Below are 15,842 nucleotides of genomic sequence, written 5' to 3' on the forward strand. Positions count from 1 at the left end.
GCCTGTGAGTTTGACTGAAATAGAGACATGACTGTCTAATGGATGGACAATAATATTAATGTCTGCAGAAGAGATGAACCATGCATAGTAAACAGAAATAAATATATGTATATATTTTATATGTATATGTAAATATATTAATCAAATTTTAAATATGTAATTCTATACTTTTTAACATACACACATATATACAGGGTTCCCACTCTTTCATGAACACCAGATTCAAGGACTTTCAAGGACTTTTTTTAAGCACCATTTATTTTATATCAAGCACCTATCAAATTCACACGCCAGCATATGTAGTGTCATGAAAGACCTTACAGTACTAAACATTTTACTTACAAATTTACATGAAAAATTTCAGAGTAATAATGTTTTGAATGTGTAGGTTTCATAAATTTAGACCGTTTTGAGCAGTCGTGTTCAAAGGAATTTAATGAAATCCATTGAAGTTAATACTGGTAATATTCAAATACAATTTTTAAAATATTTATAAAATATACATCAAACTGGTTTTTGCTGTAGTTCTTGTACTAGATTTAAATTTGAAAGAATTTTGCAATTTTTAAATTAATAAAATGTGGTTAAATGTTGTAATAACACTGTAAAACCTGTTAATAATAATAATAATTTGTTACATTTATATAGCGCTTTTCTGGGTAATCAAAGCGCTTTACATAGAAGGGGGGGGGGGGGGGGATCTCCTCAACCACCACCAATAGAGACGTTACTCATTAATAAATAACTCAAGTCAAAATTATTTTGTAAATCCCATTTTTTCATCTTTGACCGGGAGGAATGCAGGTGCTCAAACATGCAGCTGCTCAAAATTTCAATATTTTTTAAAAATATGTCATGAACATTTTAAACCTTGTGCATGTGCAAATCTGCAAAAAAAATAAAGAAAATAAATTTAAAAATAGGACTTTCTATTTGCTTTTAAACTGTACTAAGCTGTTTTTCTTATTTTTCAAGTTCTACATTTTCTCCTTAGCTCCATGTCGCAGTAAGTTTTGGGAGTTCATCTCCTGTCCTGAAAAGTCTGTCTTGCAGTGATTGACTAAAAATGAGCTCCTAAAACTTACTTCTATTCTGGAAGATAAATTCTTCAAACAGTGGTACAAGAGGATGTGGTGCTGGTCCTTCAAGAGTCACTGTCAACTTATCGGTCTATAAAGCCTACAAAAATTAGTCTTCATGCATTTCATAACACTTCAGCATGTTATTCTTATTAAGTGAGGGTCATTTTTTAGGATTTTTTACCCAAGCAAAGTCTCCAGGAAGGTTGCAGTTCTGGAAAATGGTGGCACTGGAGACTAAAGTTTTGATGGTTTACACCTAATTCTTCACATTAATTCTTAATTATTTTGCAGTTACCTTGTGTTTTTTCTTCTCCACCTGTTTTTGTCTAACCCCGCTGACCCAATGAGCATTTCGGTGACCAATGGTCATGTCTTAACTTTACAATTTCTGTATTGCATTGGTTTTGAATATTTCTCATTGAGGATTTAATCATTTTTGACTTTTCAGTTAAATCTCTTTTTTGGCTCATTTTATCTGTAAAAGAAAACGTGCCTAATAATTCTGCACATGAATAAGGAGTTTTTCACTTACAGCCTTCATGAACAATTACATATCACTTATAAATGATTAAATACAAAATTAATAGTAGTTATTAAGATTGATGTGGTTTGGAATTGGTAAAATGTTCTTGGAAAAAAATATGATCAGAATATCAATGTGCCTAATAATTATTCACGCACTGTAAAAATGTGCTCACTTTACACAGAGTGTGCGTGATCGCGAAATCAAAAGTGAAAGTGAACTGCGAGCGCTCATTCAAATGTGATTTCAATACCCCACATATTAATAGCGTGAAAACTATATACACAATATAGAATGTTTGCGGGAGCGGGACACACACGTGGCGGTAATACTCAGAAACTCAGCAGGAGCCACTTAAGAAAACTAGGCTGCACATCAACACACGCCAAGTTTTTTTTTTTTGCGCTACCCCATCTTTGACAGCACATATAGGACAATTTTTGAAATAGCGCCATAAACTAAATTTATTTATTTAAAATTTAATTCAAGCACTTTCAAGGACCCATTTTTGTTTTCAAGTACTTTCCAGGCCTTGAATCCATATGTCTGAAATTCAAGTATTTTCAAGAAGCCTGGGAACCCTGTATATATGCATGTACGTGTGTGTGTGTTTTGAAAATGATAGAATTACATACATTTAAAACTTGATTAATTTTAATAAACAAATAAAAAACCTAAAAGGAAAAATAATTACTTTAAAAATTATATCTATTTTTTAGAATTTACTATATTTTATTTTTACCCCACAATGAATCTAACCCCCCAACAACAACAACAACAACAACAAATATTAGCAGATTCCTTCTGGGCCTATTTATATCTCATTTTATCTCTTCTTTCACATTTAAACCCCCTCCCCCCTCCTCCTCCTCCTCCTCCTCTCTCTGCACCTTTTGTCTCACCTCATAGTGTGAATGCACTCTGGCTCTTTAGTGAAGGCGTATGCGTAGCCACTGGAGGTGGTGCCAAAGTCAATGGCCACCACTACCACATAGGGGTGTCTCGTAGGCTCATTCTCTTCCGAGTCCTTCTGTAGAAAGAAAAGAGGGAAAAGCAGCAGAAGGAAAATGAGGGAAATGGAAAAAGGGAGAGAGAGATGCTCTCAAGTATATGTCAAGCATTAAATTGTTGCATGTAATTGCAGCTCAGTGTAAATAAGATGTTCCATTAAAGCCACATTTGCACACTGGACATTTCTCTCATGTAATGGGTGACGTCATGCTGGCAGTAAAAAGCAGAGCTCACCAGTATGTGTGTGGGGGAAAGTGGCGTGATGCCTGGGTCGCCCATACTCTTGGCTGGAGATGGAGTGGCCATTGCATCTGCAAAGTGAAAGAAAGAAAGAGAAAGAACATTGAGAAACCAAACATTCAAACTACAAAGACAAGCCTACAGTCATGTTAATAATGTTTCTTTTAGAGCTTATGATAATACTAATGAATTTAAATGTTTTAAGGACATTTTTGTTCGCCTTCATACAAGCAATTTTCTGTCGGGTTGTCTGTTGAGAAACACTGGATTATGTTGTGGCTGTATTAAGGTGCCATTCGCAAAATTTCTAAAAAATATTCAATGTTAATTGTCAATTGTACAGACACATATGAAGTACAGCTCACAAAGAAGAATCAAATCAAGCAGCATTCTTTTATCAAGTTAATTACGAAAATCTTTTGCGTAATTCCTGTGAGGATTCCTACTGAAATGACTAGATTTTGCTTGAAATTCGCAGAACCACTGTAAATGTGGCCGCACATTTAGTCTAGCAGAATATAGTATGATGTTTCACACAATTATAACAGGTTCTCGATGTGTTTCTTGGTTTTATGTTGGGTCATTTGTAACATGTAAGACAAGTTTGAAAATATTTTATCTTTGCCCTAAAGAAACTATAGTTACCATGGTACAGTTTTGTAAATGAACACCTCACCAATGTCTACTGAACTTCTAAAACACTCTCAAAATCCATTTAAATGGTGTTCAGAAGCACTCTAGGGCTCAGTTTCATGGTCACAGATGGAGAACAGGACTAAGTGGCACCATCAATGGTGATTCTTCACTAGAAATTATTTTCAGTGGGAACGAGACTTAAAAGCCTCAATTAATGTTCAACGAATTTGTCTGAAAGACCATTCATTTGGCCATGCTTTTTTTTTTTATAACATCGCTTATGTCTAACATTTTACATTATTTGGTCATAAAATCATCAAATCCTTTAAGAGCTTTAGACCACTACAGCAACAGCTGCTCCCCTCCACACTGACATTTGAATCGAATTAGAGGTTGTATTTGTCCATTCCCATCGTCCTCATTAGCCGGGCCTAATAGCTTCGCTAAAACACTCGGATGCTGAGCACCCTGAACACTAAACGAGCGCCCCGGCTCCTCGCTCCGCGGGATGCCACGTTTTTCTGAGCGTTCATCCTTTTTTCCCGCCTTTACCCCATACTGAGCGCCGGAGTGAACAGAATGAGCGTGGCTCTCTTCAGCGAGTAATTACGGGTTGAGTGACTGGCTACCTGCGGCTCGCACTTCATTTCAACCACTCACCGCATACACGCGCTCCAGCTACCGAGATTGATTTTAAAATGGGACAATGGAATGTCAAAATCAATACTGAAGGAGTAAAATGATTGTCTATAATGATAAATGCCTATAAGTGAAGTGTTATTCAAAAACACACACTTGACCGTCTTTTTATACTTTTCTGCGAATGGATTTGCGGGTTAAAAGAACTTAAGTTTGTTTACATGGCAACACAGCTCACTGTACGGGGACTTCATTATAACACATTAAAGTTGCGCGAGGGTAATTACTCAACATCAATGGCGACCGTCTCCCTGGTGGCTGATTGAGAGCTACTTGATTAGGGATGTGATTGTGTTTTGTGTGTGTGTATTACATAGCTTTTCAATGAGACTCTTTAAGTCACAACAGAGAATCCAAACATGTGTGGGAATTGGAAAGCAGAAAATGGGCATTAATGGTGGAAAATTACTTGCATTATGGCCAGAGTGCGAAAAGGACCAATTCCTTTGATTTTCCTGCTGTTTTAAAGCCTTATTTACACATGACAATGAATTTATCTGCAGTCTGACCTGAATAGATGTGCCACAAATTATTGTCAACAAGAAAAACCCCCCTGCATATAAATCAATTCTTTTACTCAAAATTGGCTGACATAATGAGTTGTTTTAACACACAATGTATCAACACAATAAGTATAGAAAAAAAGTTTTCACTTCAAGTTGTTGGCCATGTAGATAGATTATTATTATTGGGCAAAATTTGGAATGATTTGCTCTGCAGGTTTTTTGCAAAAGTTCAAATCCAGCTCACATCTAAAGTTTCTGAAAACACTGAACACAAAAAGACTCTTTCATTAAGATGGTCACACATGCTTGTACCATTACATATGTGTCAATTCCAACAGCGAAAATAAACAAATCAGAGAGAGGATGGAGAGATGAAGTGAAAAAAAGTAGGGTATCCTGTTTTCATCCCTCCTCTTATGAGAAAGGGAATGAACGAACGGGTGTTCAAGCTCCGTTCTGGAATGTTATACAAAATTCTGACAGGAAGCAGGAGGAGTCAGAGGTCATCCCTCCTCTGAGGAATTACAAATTCAGAGGAATTCCAAGCTGCTCAGTACACAGAAATAATAGAGCTAAGAGACATATGGACCACTGACATGCATAGACAAAAGTGGATTTAGGTCTGGAATCTGTTATCTATAAAATATTCAAAACTGATATATTTGAGTCAAAATGAAGAGAGAATCAGAGATATGAGATATATGTGACCCTGGACGACAAAACCAGTCGTAAGTGTCAATTTTTTTAAATGAATAAATATGCTTTCCATTGATGTATGGTTTGTTAGGATAGGACAATATTTGGCTGAGATACAACTATTTGAAAATCTAGAATCTGAGGGTGCAAAAAAATCTAAATATTGAGAAAATCGCCTTTAGAGCTGTCCAAATGAAGTTCTTAGCAATGCATATTACTAATCAAAAATTAAGTTTTGATACATTTACAGTAAGAAATTTACAAAATATCTTCATGGAACATGATCTTTACTTAATATCCTAATGATTTTTGGCATAAAAGAAAAATGGATGATTTTGACCCATACAATGTATTTTTGGCTATTGCTACAAATATACTGCAGCGACTTAAGACTGGTTTTGTGGTGCAGGGTCACATATTTGCATACAAACAATGTCAGCCATAAATGTTACTTTCGTATTTTTTATTTTTATTTTATTATTGATAATTAAATATCCAAAAAAGGAAGTTATGTGATACAGTTTTTTTTTGCCATTCTCAAAAATGTATCGCTCCTTTCTCCCCCCTTTTATTTCCTTTGAGGTCACATGCCTCAATTCCCCAGACAAAAGAGAATAAAAAAGAAAGAAAAAACAAATAATAATGTAGAGTGATTTTCCAACACTGCTGTCTGACAATGCAGGACAATAAATAAATAAATAAAAATACAACAATGGTTTGGACAATGTTCATTGCACCATTATTTTCTTACTCAAAGCAAAAGTCAGAACTGAAGTAGGCCAAAGGGAATTTGGCAAGACTGAAGAAAAGAAAACGAACAAACAGATTAACTGATTTAATTACACAATTAATTGCAATATTATGAAGTCAAAACTCATTAATTCCTAATCATAACCTTCAGTGTCTTCAATGTTGAGTTTATGTTTATATACTTAAAAACTTCAGCAGATCATTATTGGAGCAACTGGGGCATTTTAATCTATTTCTCCATCTAGAACTTCAAGTGCCTTAAATATGGTTAACAATATTATGGCATACACAGAGAGAAAGGACAAGACAAACCCATCTGTAAAATATTACAACTCTGGATAACGCACTACAGTTTTGTTCTATCTTGAATTATTTGATTTTTTTTCACAGTTTAAATCAAATCTCACCATGCCTGAGACAAATGGCTGCTTGCTCTGTAACTTTTGGTTTGAATGTTTTCCAAAAATAATAACCAAATGCAGAGATAAAGAAAAGTGAATCCATCATGATGTCAAGTTGAGAATTCCCTAGTAAGTGAAACCAGATCAGGAAAAGGGAAAACATCAAATTTATGCATTTCTCAAGCTGTAAAAAGTGTTTTTGATCAATTTTATTAGACTATATTACTTTCCAGTGAATTCTGTGTGAACATTACAGTCTATGGCTGATTTTTCAAGCCTAAGCTAAACACACCGAACTCAGTTAGGCTATATACTCCAGCTAAACAGACCACAAACAGCTACCGAGACAAGCCGTCTCATTGACAGGGCAGGACTGCTCCAGTTCACGTGTATGTGAAGGTCCATTCAGACACGCAAACACAGCCGGCCGTCCTCTTGCTCGCACTCACTGTCTCCAGCTGGCCCTATTCACTCACAAACACACTAACAAACACTCACATTCATACACAAACACACATCCCACACACAGTGGGTGAGAGAAGCTGCGCAACAGCTGCGACTGCTGCAATCTTATTAGTTTCTCTCTCAGTTTGGGTTGTTAACGTTCGCAGAGTAAAATAAGGGACACTCACTTTCTTCATAGGAAAATAAGGACAGCATTTCAAACAAACCAGGTGACAACTGGCCAAAATCCTAAACAATGGTTTTTAAAAATAAGGCTGCTTCATTAAATAAAGCACTAAAATGTATATACAGTGTATATAACACTGTTTGGCTATTAGATGCTAAAATCCAAGACGAACAAACTACATTCCATATGGATTTGTTTATAGAATACAGTCCTGTTAGCTTGGCACAGGCCTTAATGAATATATCTGAGAGTTTCAGACTCAGACAAGATAAATAATATGAAAGAATGCATCTGTAGGATTTCCTCTCATCTCATAATGCTGCAATGTGAAGTTTGGAGAAAAATTAGAGGGTTCGGAGAGTGCAGAAAACTCCCATTACATTACCAAAGACACAGAGCAGACGAGTGTTTCGACATCTGCATCTACGTCACACCCCTAAACCGCAAGCCGTAAATCATAAATAGCATCACAAATGCTTTTAAGACTGTTTAGAGGGGCATATGACGCATCATCTCATCCCAACAGTCTCCTCCCAAATCAATGCCAGTGTCCCACTACCTCAGAGATACATGATACACACTGAGAGCAGGAGCAGAGGGAGAGAGAGAGCATTGATTTTTGCAGTGCTGGACAGAGCTGTATCCAGCAGTCATCTACACAAGAGAGCAGCTTTCTCTTTGTAACGTTATACCAGTAAAGTTGAGAGATCAGAGTCACCTGTGAACTCAGCAAGATCCCGCAGCTGTGTCAGTCAAATGGAGCTGTAAGCTCTGTGGGATGATACTGCAAAACTGCCATCAGTTCACTAGTAGGATTCTTATCACTGTAATCATGTCTGTCTGGTGCAAACTAGTGCTGGGCGGTATACCGGTTCATACCGAATACCGGTGTTTATTTTTCTTATGATATGAATTTTTAAAATACCGCAATACCAGTGTTATTTAAATAACGTTCGGAACGCGACACTGTTTGAGAGGGGTCTCTTTTCACTGTTGCATTGTGGCGAGGACACAGCTGTGTGTGTTACTAAGTGTGAGAGTTCTGATGCTGTAGAACTAGTAGAACGTGATGATGACACAGAAGAACTCATCCACAATCTCCACCGCCCGCTGCCATCAGCTCCCGCGTCTCACACGCACGAGCGCGACTTTAGCACTATATTAAGCAACTTTCAGACCCTTTTAGCTGCTTTTTTCCATAGAATATACAAACTGACAAACCTAGCGACATTTTTGGATAAACCTTAGCTATGGTTCAGTTGGAAGATGTCGCCAGTGCTGCCCCGCGAGCGCGAGATCTGACTCTCCCGGCGCAGTGTCACCTCTCTCGGCGTCTGTTCTGTGCATTCACAGACTGGAATGTATACCTTTCTGGTCAGGTAATTACAATTTTTTGAAAGAAATTCAGCAAGGATGCACAAAACTGATCAATAGTGACATGAGTAGTGCTGTCAAACAATTAATACTTTACTCAAACGAGTAAAGAATAAACATTACAGACATAAAGAGATCTATGGAATGCATGTCTAATGACAAGCTAAGACCAGCAAACCAGCTTAGGCTGGTTTAGGATGCTTTTTTCAGCAGATAGTTACCTTACCAAAGCTATTACCTGAACAGCAGATGAAATATTGTTAATAAAAAAGAACACTTAAAGATGTAACACAATGAAAACTGAGGAAATTAACCTTTCTGAATGAAGGTGAATGTACTGGCCAGTGTACCCCAGGAGAACACAGACGGTTTAAACTGTCAAACGTGCACTGACTCCTAACGAACAATAAAGAAAGATAGTCTTTTGAAAGAGAGGAAGGCAACCCAAAGTTGAAAGTCTCTGTATTTGTATGTGTGCTTATGCACTTGTTGTGTCTCCTTGAGGAAATTCTAAAAATGGCCTCTTGGAGTTTCAATAGTCTTCCTTCCTGTGCATCTGGTTTTGGACAGCCTGATAACAGCTGCTGCACAAAGCGTAAGGAAAACCTCTCAAACGCAAACAATCACAAATGACACAATCCACAGTAAATGGTTAATCAGCAACTTTCAATAGACCATGAGTTTACTTGAAAAAACATTTCGTTCAATGAATGTTCCGCATTTAAAATAAGTCAAACTCTACTATCTGACACATTCTGCCAATTTTGATTCATCTGAATGACTATAAAGTGACATTATACATGTTAACACAAGAAATTTATTTTTATTTATTTTTTTGTCCATACAATGGAAGTCAATGGTAATTCTTCAAAATATCTTCTTTGTTCCACAGAAGAAATAAAGTCATTAAATAGAATCAATAAAGTTTAGTTTCTGCATAGCATAGACTATAAAAAGATCTTAAATTAGGTCTATTTCCACCTCTATTCATCTAAAATCCATATAAATAGTCTAGATTCCTGCAGTCATGCTCTGAAGGTCAAACTAAACTCGTCGTACACTTGAGGTACATGCTTCCCTCTTCTGCCGGTATATTATCTACAGAGGACATATAGATATATACATACATCCCCCCATTGCCCCTGAGACTGAAGGCCAGACACAGCTTGACTGGATTATTGGCATTTCTCTTCACGCTGGTGGGGTCGGTTTCCTCACATAGTGCAGTCAAGCCCACTGGGAATTCACTGCAACGAATCAAGGCTTCTTGGCGGCATGTAAATGCTTCTTTTCACGCCCACCATTTTTCTGAACACTACAAAAATAAGACCACAATTTTCACATAAATGCCATCTGGTCTGAGGCAGCACAAATGTGCCAATAACAGTCTGTGATCTGGCAAAGCACATCAACATCTTTTTCTATCCGACCTGAAGATACATTCGTCTCCAGACTATGAGTAACATCTGTGTGCCTGGCCACATCTCTCCAGATACTACCGAAAGGGGTATATGAATAATTCAAACAAATGTGAAATTATTCAACCCTCTCCAAAGCAAAGTGAACCACCAGCACAGTGCATGACAGACCTAGTAACTCTGTAAGCACTAGTCAAGATTTGGATCAGAACTGAATTAGGTCATAAAAACCAAATTTGCTCATGCAGGTTGCACAGCACAAACAAACATCTGCCCTTTACTGGTCTGAAACAAAGATATCAGAAAGTGCAAATTCTCCTGTTGAGGGGATATATAGTACATTTATATATTTCATATTACTGTATCCTAGTCCTATATAGTTATAGGTTTAGCAACAAGAGTCTGTGTTACATCAAATGCATTAGCCATTACGTTATGATGTCTACTAAGCTTGTATTTGAAGTTTGGTTTGATTTCAAAGTTAACAGTTACAATGTTTGGACTTAGAATTTGAATTAAATAAATGTAAATTATTTGCTCTAATATATTCTTATATAAATTACGTGCTGTTATATACACTGTTTAAAAGTCTGGTCTAAGTACGATTTTTTTATATTAAGAAATTAATACTTTTATCTAGATAGAACTCATTGAAAAAAAAAAAATATATATATATATATATATATATATATATATATACATAAAATGCTGTTCTTTTAAACTTTCTATTCATCAAAGAATCCTGAAAAAATATCAGTTTCCACAAGTGTTTTCAAAATTGATAATGATTTCCATCACAGGAATAAATAATTTTTTTAAAATATATTAAAATAGAAAAACACTTTTTAAAACTGTAAAAATATTTCATAATATTACTGTTTTACTGAATTTTTGATTAAATAAATGCAGCCTTGGTGAGCATAAGAGACTTTGTTTAAAAAACATTTTAAACATATTAAGGACCCGATATACTTCAAACAAAATCGAATAACGAACTGATATGACGTTATTTAGAACAAAATCAGGCCGAAACGAAGTTCGTTTTGAGTTCACCAAAGCAAACTTTCTGGGGGAGTTCGTTTTGGCTCCTAACCACCTTTGAGCTACCATTGGTCCGTGGTGATTACGCAATCGTTGGGTGTGTTCTGGAACTCCACCTTCTTTGACATGCAACTTTTTTTTTTCCCAGTTCGTTTCTCATTCAACGGAGGTCAGGCAGGAGAACAACATCGAATAGCTGAACTGCCACAAATATATACACACTTGTACGATCGCTCACAGAGAGACTTTAAAGATTCAGAGAAAGCATTTAATTGCAACAGTTGACGACCCAGAGTTATGCAAAAAGCAACGTAGAGAAACATCAGATGCAAGTTTTCCAAAGCCATGAAATGAATGAAAGGAAAGAGTAAAGATATAAGGTAGCACCAAATACATGTGTTTCAAATAAATGTTACACCATACTGCTGCTGCTGTTCTTTCAATAAGCGAATTTAAAAGTATACAATAAATGAAATGCCAAAAGAACATAATAAACCTTTGTTTTTATCAAATCATGACACCACATAAAATATAAAAAGGTGTAATAATTTATCCAGTTTAAAGGGGTCATCGGATGCTCATTTGATATAAGTTGACATGATTCTTTAGGGTCTTAATGAAAAGTCCGTAACATAGTTTGATTAAAATTTCTCAATGGTAGTGTAAAAAACACCTTTTTTAACCTGTCAAAATCAGCTCTGCTTTCAGCAAGCCATTCTAGTCCATGTTGCTTTAAATGCTAATGAGCTCTGCTGACTCCGCCCCTCTCTTCCGTGGGGTGACGAGCAGTACTATTTACTTTAGCTGCGAAACTGGCTAACTAGCACATTATTAGGAAAGGCGATTTGCAAAGATTAATAAAAAACCCTTATACTCACTTCTTCGGTATATGAAGCTCTGATCTGAATGATTCGCGTGAACATAGATGCATTTAAGCAGATCGGGGATCAGCGCATTTCCTTCAAAATGAAAGTAACGTTAATCTACTGCGTCTTCAGCAGTGATGGGAATAACAGCGTTATAAATAAACGGCGTTACTAACGGCGTTATTTTTTTCAGTAACGAGTAATCAAACGAATTCTTTGTTGTATTTTCCTGTCAACATAACGGAGTTCCTTTAGAATTCTTCAGCTTTTAAGAACTGCCGGTTTCTCTGGTAGTGGGTGGAACTAATGTGCAAACGACAATCTCATTGGCTGGCGCTCACCTATTATCGTCCCTGTTTTAATTTCCGCAAATCAGTTCGAGCGAATGCAGACAACGTGATTAATATTCATGAACCCAGCAGCTCATTAATCCTTAGTGCGTTTTATATTGATGACAAATATGCATTCATACTTAGTTATTCTAATTACTAAAGTTCTATCATCATATAATATTAAATTATCATAATATTCTATTATAATGCTTGACTGACTGATACTAAGTGTCAGTAGATAAATAGTGTAGATTAATGTAAAATGTTTTATAATAATAATTTATTCTTTTTAGTGTCCATTTCATTAATTTAACATTTAATATTGGGGGCATCCAAAGTTATTTGACATTTGAACTTTTTTTTTTTTTTAAAGTAACGCAATAGTTACTTTCCCTGGTAATTAGTTACTTTTATAATGATGTAACTCAGTTACTAACTCAGTTACTATTTGTGAGAAGTAACTAGTAACTATAACTAATTACTTTTTTAAAGTAACGTGCCCAACACTGGTCTTCAGCGGCTCAGATGTCTGGAGTTAATGACGACTGCTATATTCATTATTACATCCAACAACAAAAAAGGACTGATTATGGAAATGGTGCTTTTTTGTTTTGCAAACATAATACTTGAATCTGAACTGCTGCTAATCATTATTCTTTTGTCTATAATATTCTGACCATTTGGTACCCATCTCACACCTAGATTCACCATCTTTGCATCGTTGTTGTGTTTACATTTACATTTAGTAGACGCTTTTATCCAAAGCGACTTACAAATGAGACTTACTCCATCATACTCATCCATCATCACACTCCATCCCAAAATGAACACAAAAGAAATGAGAAAATGAAGCTTGTTTTAGAACAATCACAAAATTTCACGAGCACTGAAGACATTATCCCCACAATTACATTACTGTAATGCAAAACAAGTATGATTTATTATTTTAAACGCAAAGTATTTATACATAATAGTAGTATTTGTTGTACTACCTTTATTTCTGATGTAAACATATGAATATATTAATATTTAGTGTTGTTTTATTGGATTTGAATGTTTATTAATGCACGTTCAGCGTGACGCGACACCTCTGTTTACAAGCGGGACAAACACAAAGTACGCTTTCCCTTCGGCATACAAACAATACTAGATCATGTGATTTCTGTTTATTATAGTTGAGTGATCTGCAGGACTAGTTGATTTAGCAGGACATCAGTTGTTTAGCCCACACAAAACACTCCTGAACTGCAATCACAGCGGGAAACAAACACAAGCGTGAGGCTTTCTGTGAGTTTCTCCGTTTCTGCACGACATGTCTGACTGTTTACAGTGATGCACGAATCTCGAAAACAGTTTATTAGGTATTCAACTCACTGTTTAGGGCATACGCGCAATACCGTCACTCAGCCTTTTCAAACTTCTTTTTGCCTCCAAACAAAGAACGAAAACGAACTTCGTTTGAAGTGTATAGGGGGCTTTACTGACCCCATACTTTTGAATAGCAGAGTAGAGTAGCACTTAAGTTCAGTTTAAGGAGGCAAATAAAGCTTTTAATAAACAGCCTAATTGTGAAACTGCCTAGATACACGTGATTTACTGAGCTGAATATCACAGATGAGAACATATGTGCTGGGTGGAGTCGGCTTGGCCTGACTGACTGTCTCTTGGCAGACACATATTGTAAATAAAAGCTTGACTGAGTGTATAAGCGGTGCTAAAAAGTGATTTATTTTCAGTTGTGAGGCTTCATATGGGTTGTTGATGTAACACTCCAAAGGCGTAACATTCTCATTATCACGTGGATGGTCTGTTGACATTAAAGCTACCCCTGCTCCTCCTTCTATAACTTCCCTCTCCTTCCCTTTGGGAACCGAGGCAACCGCAGCTAATACCTATACCATGACGTAATGCCAGAATGGAATTTTTGGGCTTTTGTGAGTGTCGTAGCAGGCTTCCAAAAGCCTACATCATTCACAGCACGTTTTTCAATTAAACAGAAAAAAGACAGCTTTCCGTCCCATCTGCAAGTTTTCCTGCCTCAAAACTCTGCAGTCATTAAGATATGCATTTTATCATCAAATGATTTATATTCAAAGCCAGAGATTTAATCTCACATAAAAAGGATTTTCAAGTTGCGATTAAGGCCTAAAAAACATCTAAACCAAGTATAAAGGTCCAAGTCTAAACCTTGAAGCACACAAATTTTGGAGATCAAAACCTTGCACTGTTTGTATTACAGAGGAACTCTAAGGAAAGAAAACAGCAAACGAGAGAGAATGAGAGTGAGTCTGACCTACACAGATGCTGACCACAGACAGTACTCATCAAATTAAGCCTTTCTAAGCGAACGTGTGTGAAGCTAAAAGCCATTGAGCTGACCTCAAACAGAGACGCTAATGGCTCCGCTTTAAATTACATCACCCTGTCGTCCTACCTCTCCAAACACACACCCAGGGACCCAGACACCCCTTACTAGCTAAGCATCTCCTATACTGCAAGGCCAAGCCTTGCAATTTACTCACAGAACACATTATGGAATGCAGTAAACACTGCACTGGTTAATAAAACGCACATGCATTTTTAGACCTAGCAAAAAATATGTTCTCATTTTTGTGCATGTGAAGCGAGTGAATGCTTTCTTTGCTCATTAATTCCTAAAGACAAATACCACCACTACATATTCTCTCCTCAGCCATGTGTCTCAACTATTTAAACAGATGTGGATCCACATCACATCTTGCGGCCACACCCTGGCAGTGGACATTATCTCAGCTCTCTTGGTCACATCATACTGCTGAGTCCAGAGTTACGGGTCTCTGGGTGTGCATGTGTTAGTTTGTGTATGTTTGTTAAACATTTGTGTATTTGGCGATAGCTGGTCACGGTTTGTGTGTATTCGCATGCATGAATGCTGCAGACAGACATGAATACCCCGTATCCCATCCATGCTGACTAAGCAGTCTTGCCCCAGCCACGTGCATCAGACTGTTAACTGCACCAGTCAGTTCACTGCAACCATCTTAACCATTGCTGTCAGCCTCCAAGTGCATGCTTGCCAAGAAAGAAGAGATGCTATTGTGTGGCACTTGGTCACAAACACTAGTGGATTCATTACAAAGGTTCAATTACAGATACAGATTCAAATACACTGTAAAACATTATTTTTATCTTGAAACACTATTATAGTTTTTATTTTTATATTTTGTTGTGTTTTTGTTTGTGTTATTACAAAATATTAATTTTTAATTTAGTTTCAGTTTTAGTCAAATATAATAACCCTGATTATTGGCACACATTTCAGTTTTTCTTTTTCAAAATTTCACGTTTAATTAAACATGTTACTGTTTCTTTGTCATTTTTTTGGTGAAATTTACTACTTATGTCTGAGTGACAAATGTTTCTACACAAAATTTTTTTGTGAACTTATCCTAAACCAACTATATAAACTGCCAAATGCAATCATATGCATCAGTGTGATAATCTTTATCAATAACATTTTGTTTTTAACAAACTATCTAGCAATTTTATTATTTCTAAAATTACATTACATATTGTATACATTTTACTGCTCAGAGGCCAGATGCAAAGCATCAAAAAGAAAAAGAAGCTATACAGTGAACAATGCATCAAACAGAG

General features: G+C 36.3%; 1 protein-coding gene across 3 annotated transcripts in view; it reads right to left on the reverse strand.

Annotated features, from left to right (window-relative positions):
* hspa12a (heat shock protein 12A) overlaps window positions 1–15,842 on the reverse strand; it is a 41,881-nt gene that overhangs the window by 23,286 nt on the left and 2,753 nt on the right. For all 3 annotated transcript variants that reach the window (XM_058749028.1, XM_058749026.1, XM_058749027.1), the window contains exons 2-3: window positions 2,851–2,927; window positions 2,508–2,635 (exon numbers count right to left, since the gene is read on the reverse strand). In XM_058749028.1, coding sequence (XP_058605011.1) covers window positions 2,508–2,635; window positions 2,851–2,927 — 205 coding nt within the window. The remainder of the gene's footprint in view (window positions 1–2,507; window positions 2,636–2,850; window positions 2,928–15,842) is intronic.

This window comes from Onychostoma macrolepis, chromosome 17 (assembly GCF_012432095.1).
Source record: "Onychostoma macrolepis isolate SWU-2019 chromosome 17, ASM1243209v1, whole genome shotgun sequence".
NCBI classification, from domain to species: domain Eukaryota; kingdom Metazoa; phylum Chordata; class Actinopteri; order Cypriniformes; family Cyprinidae; genus Onychostoma; species Onychostoma macrolepis.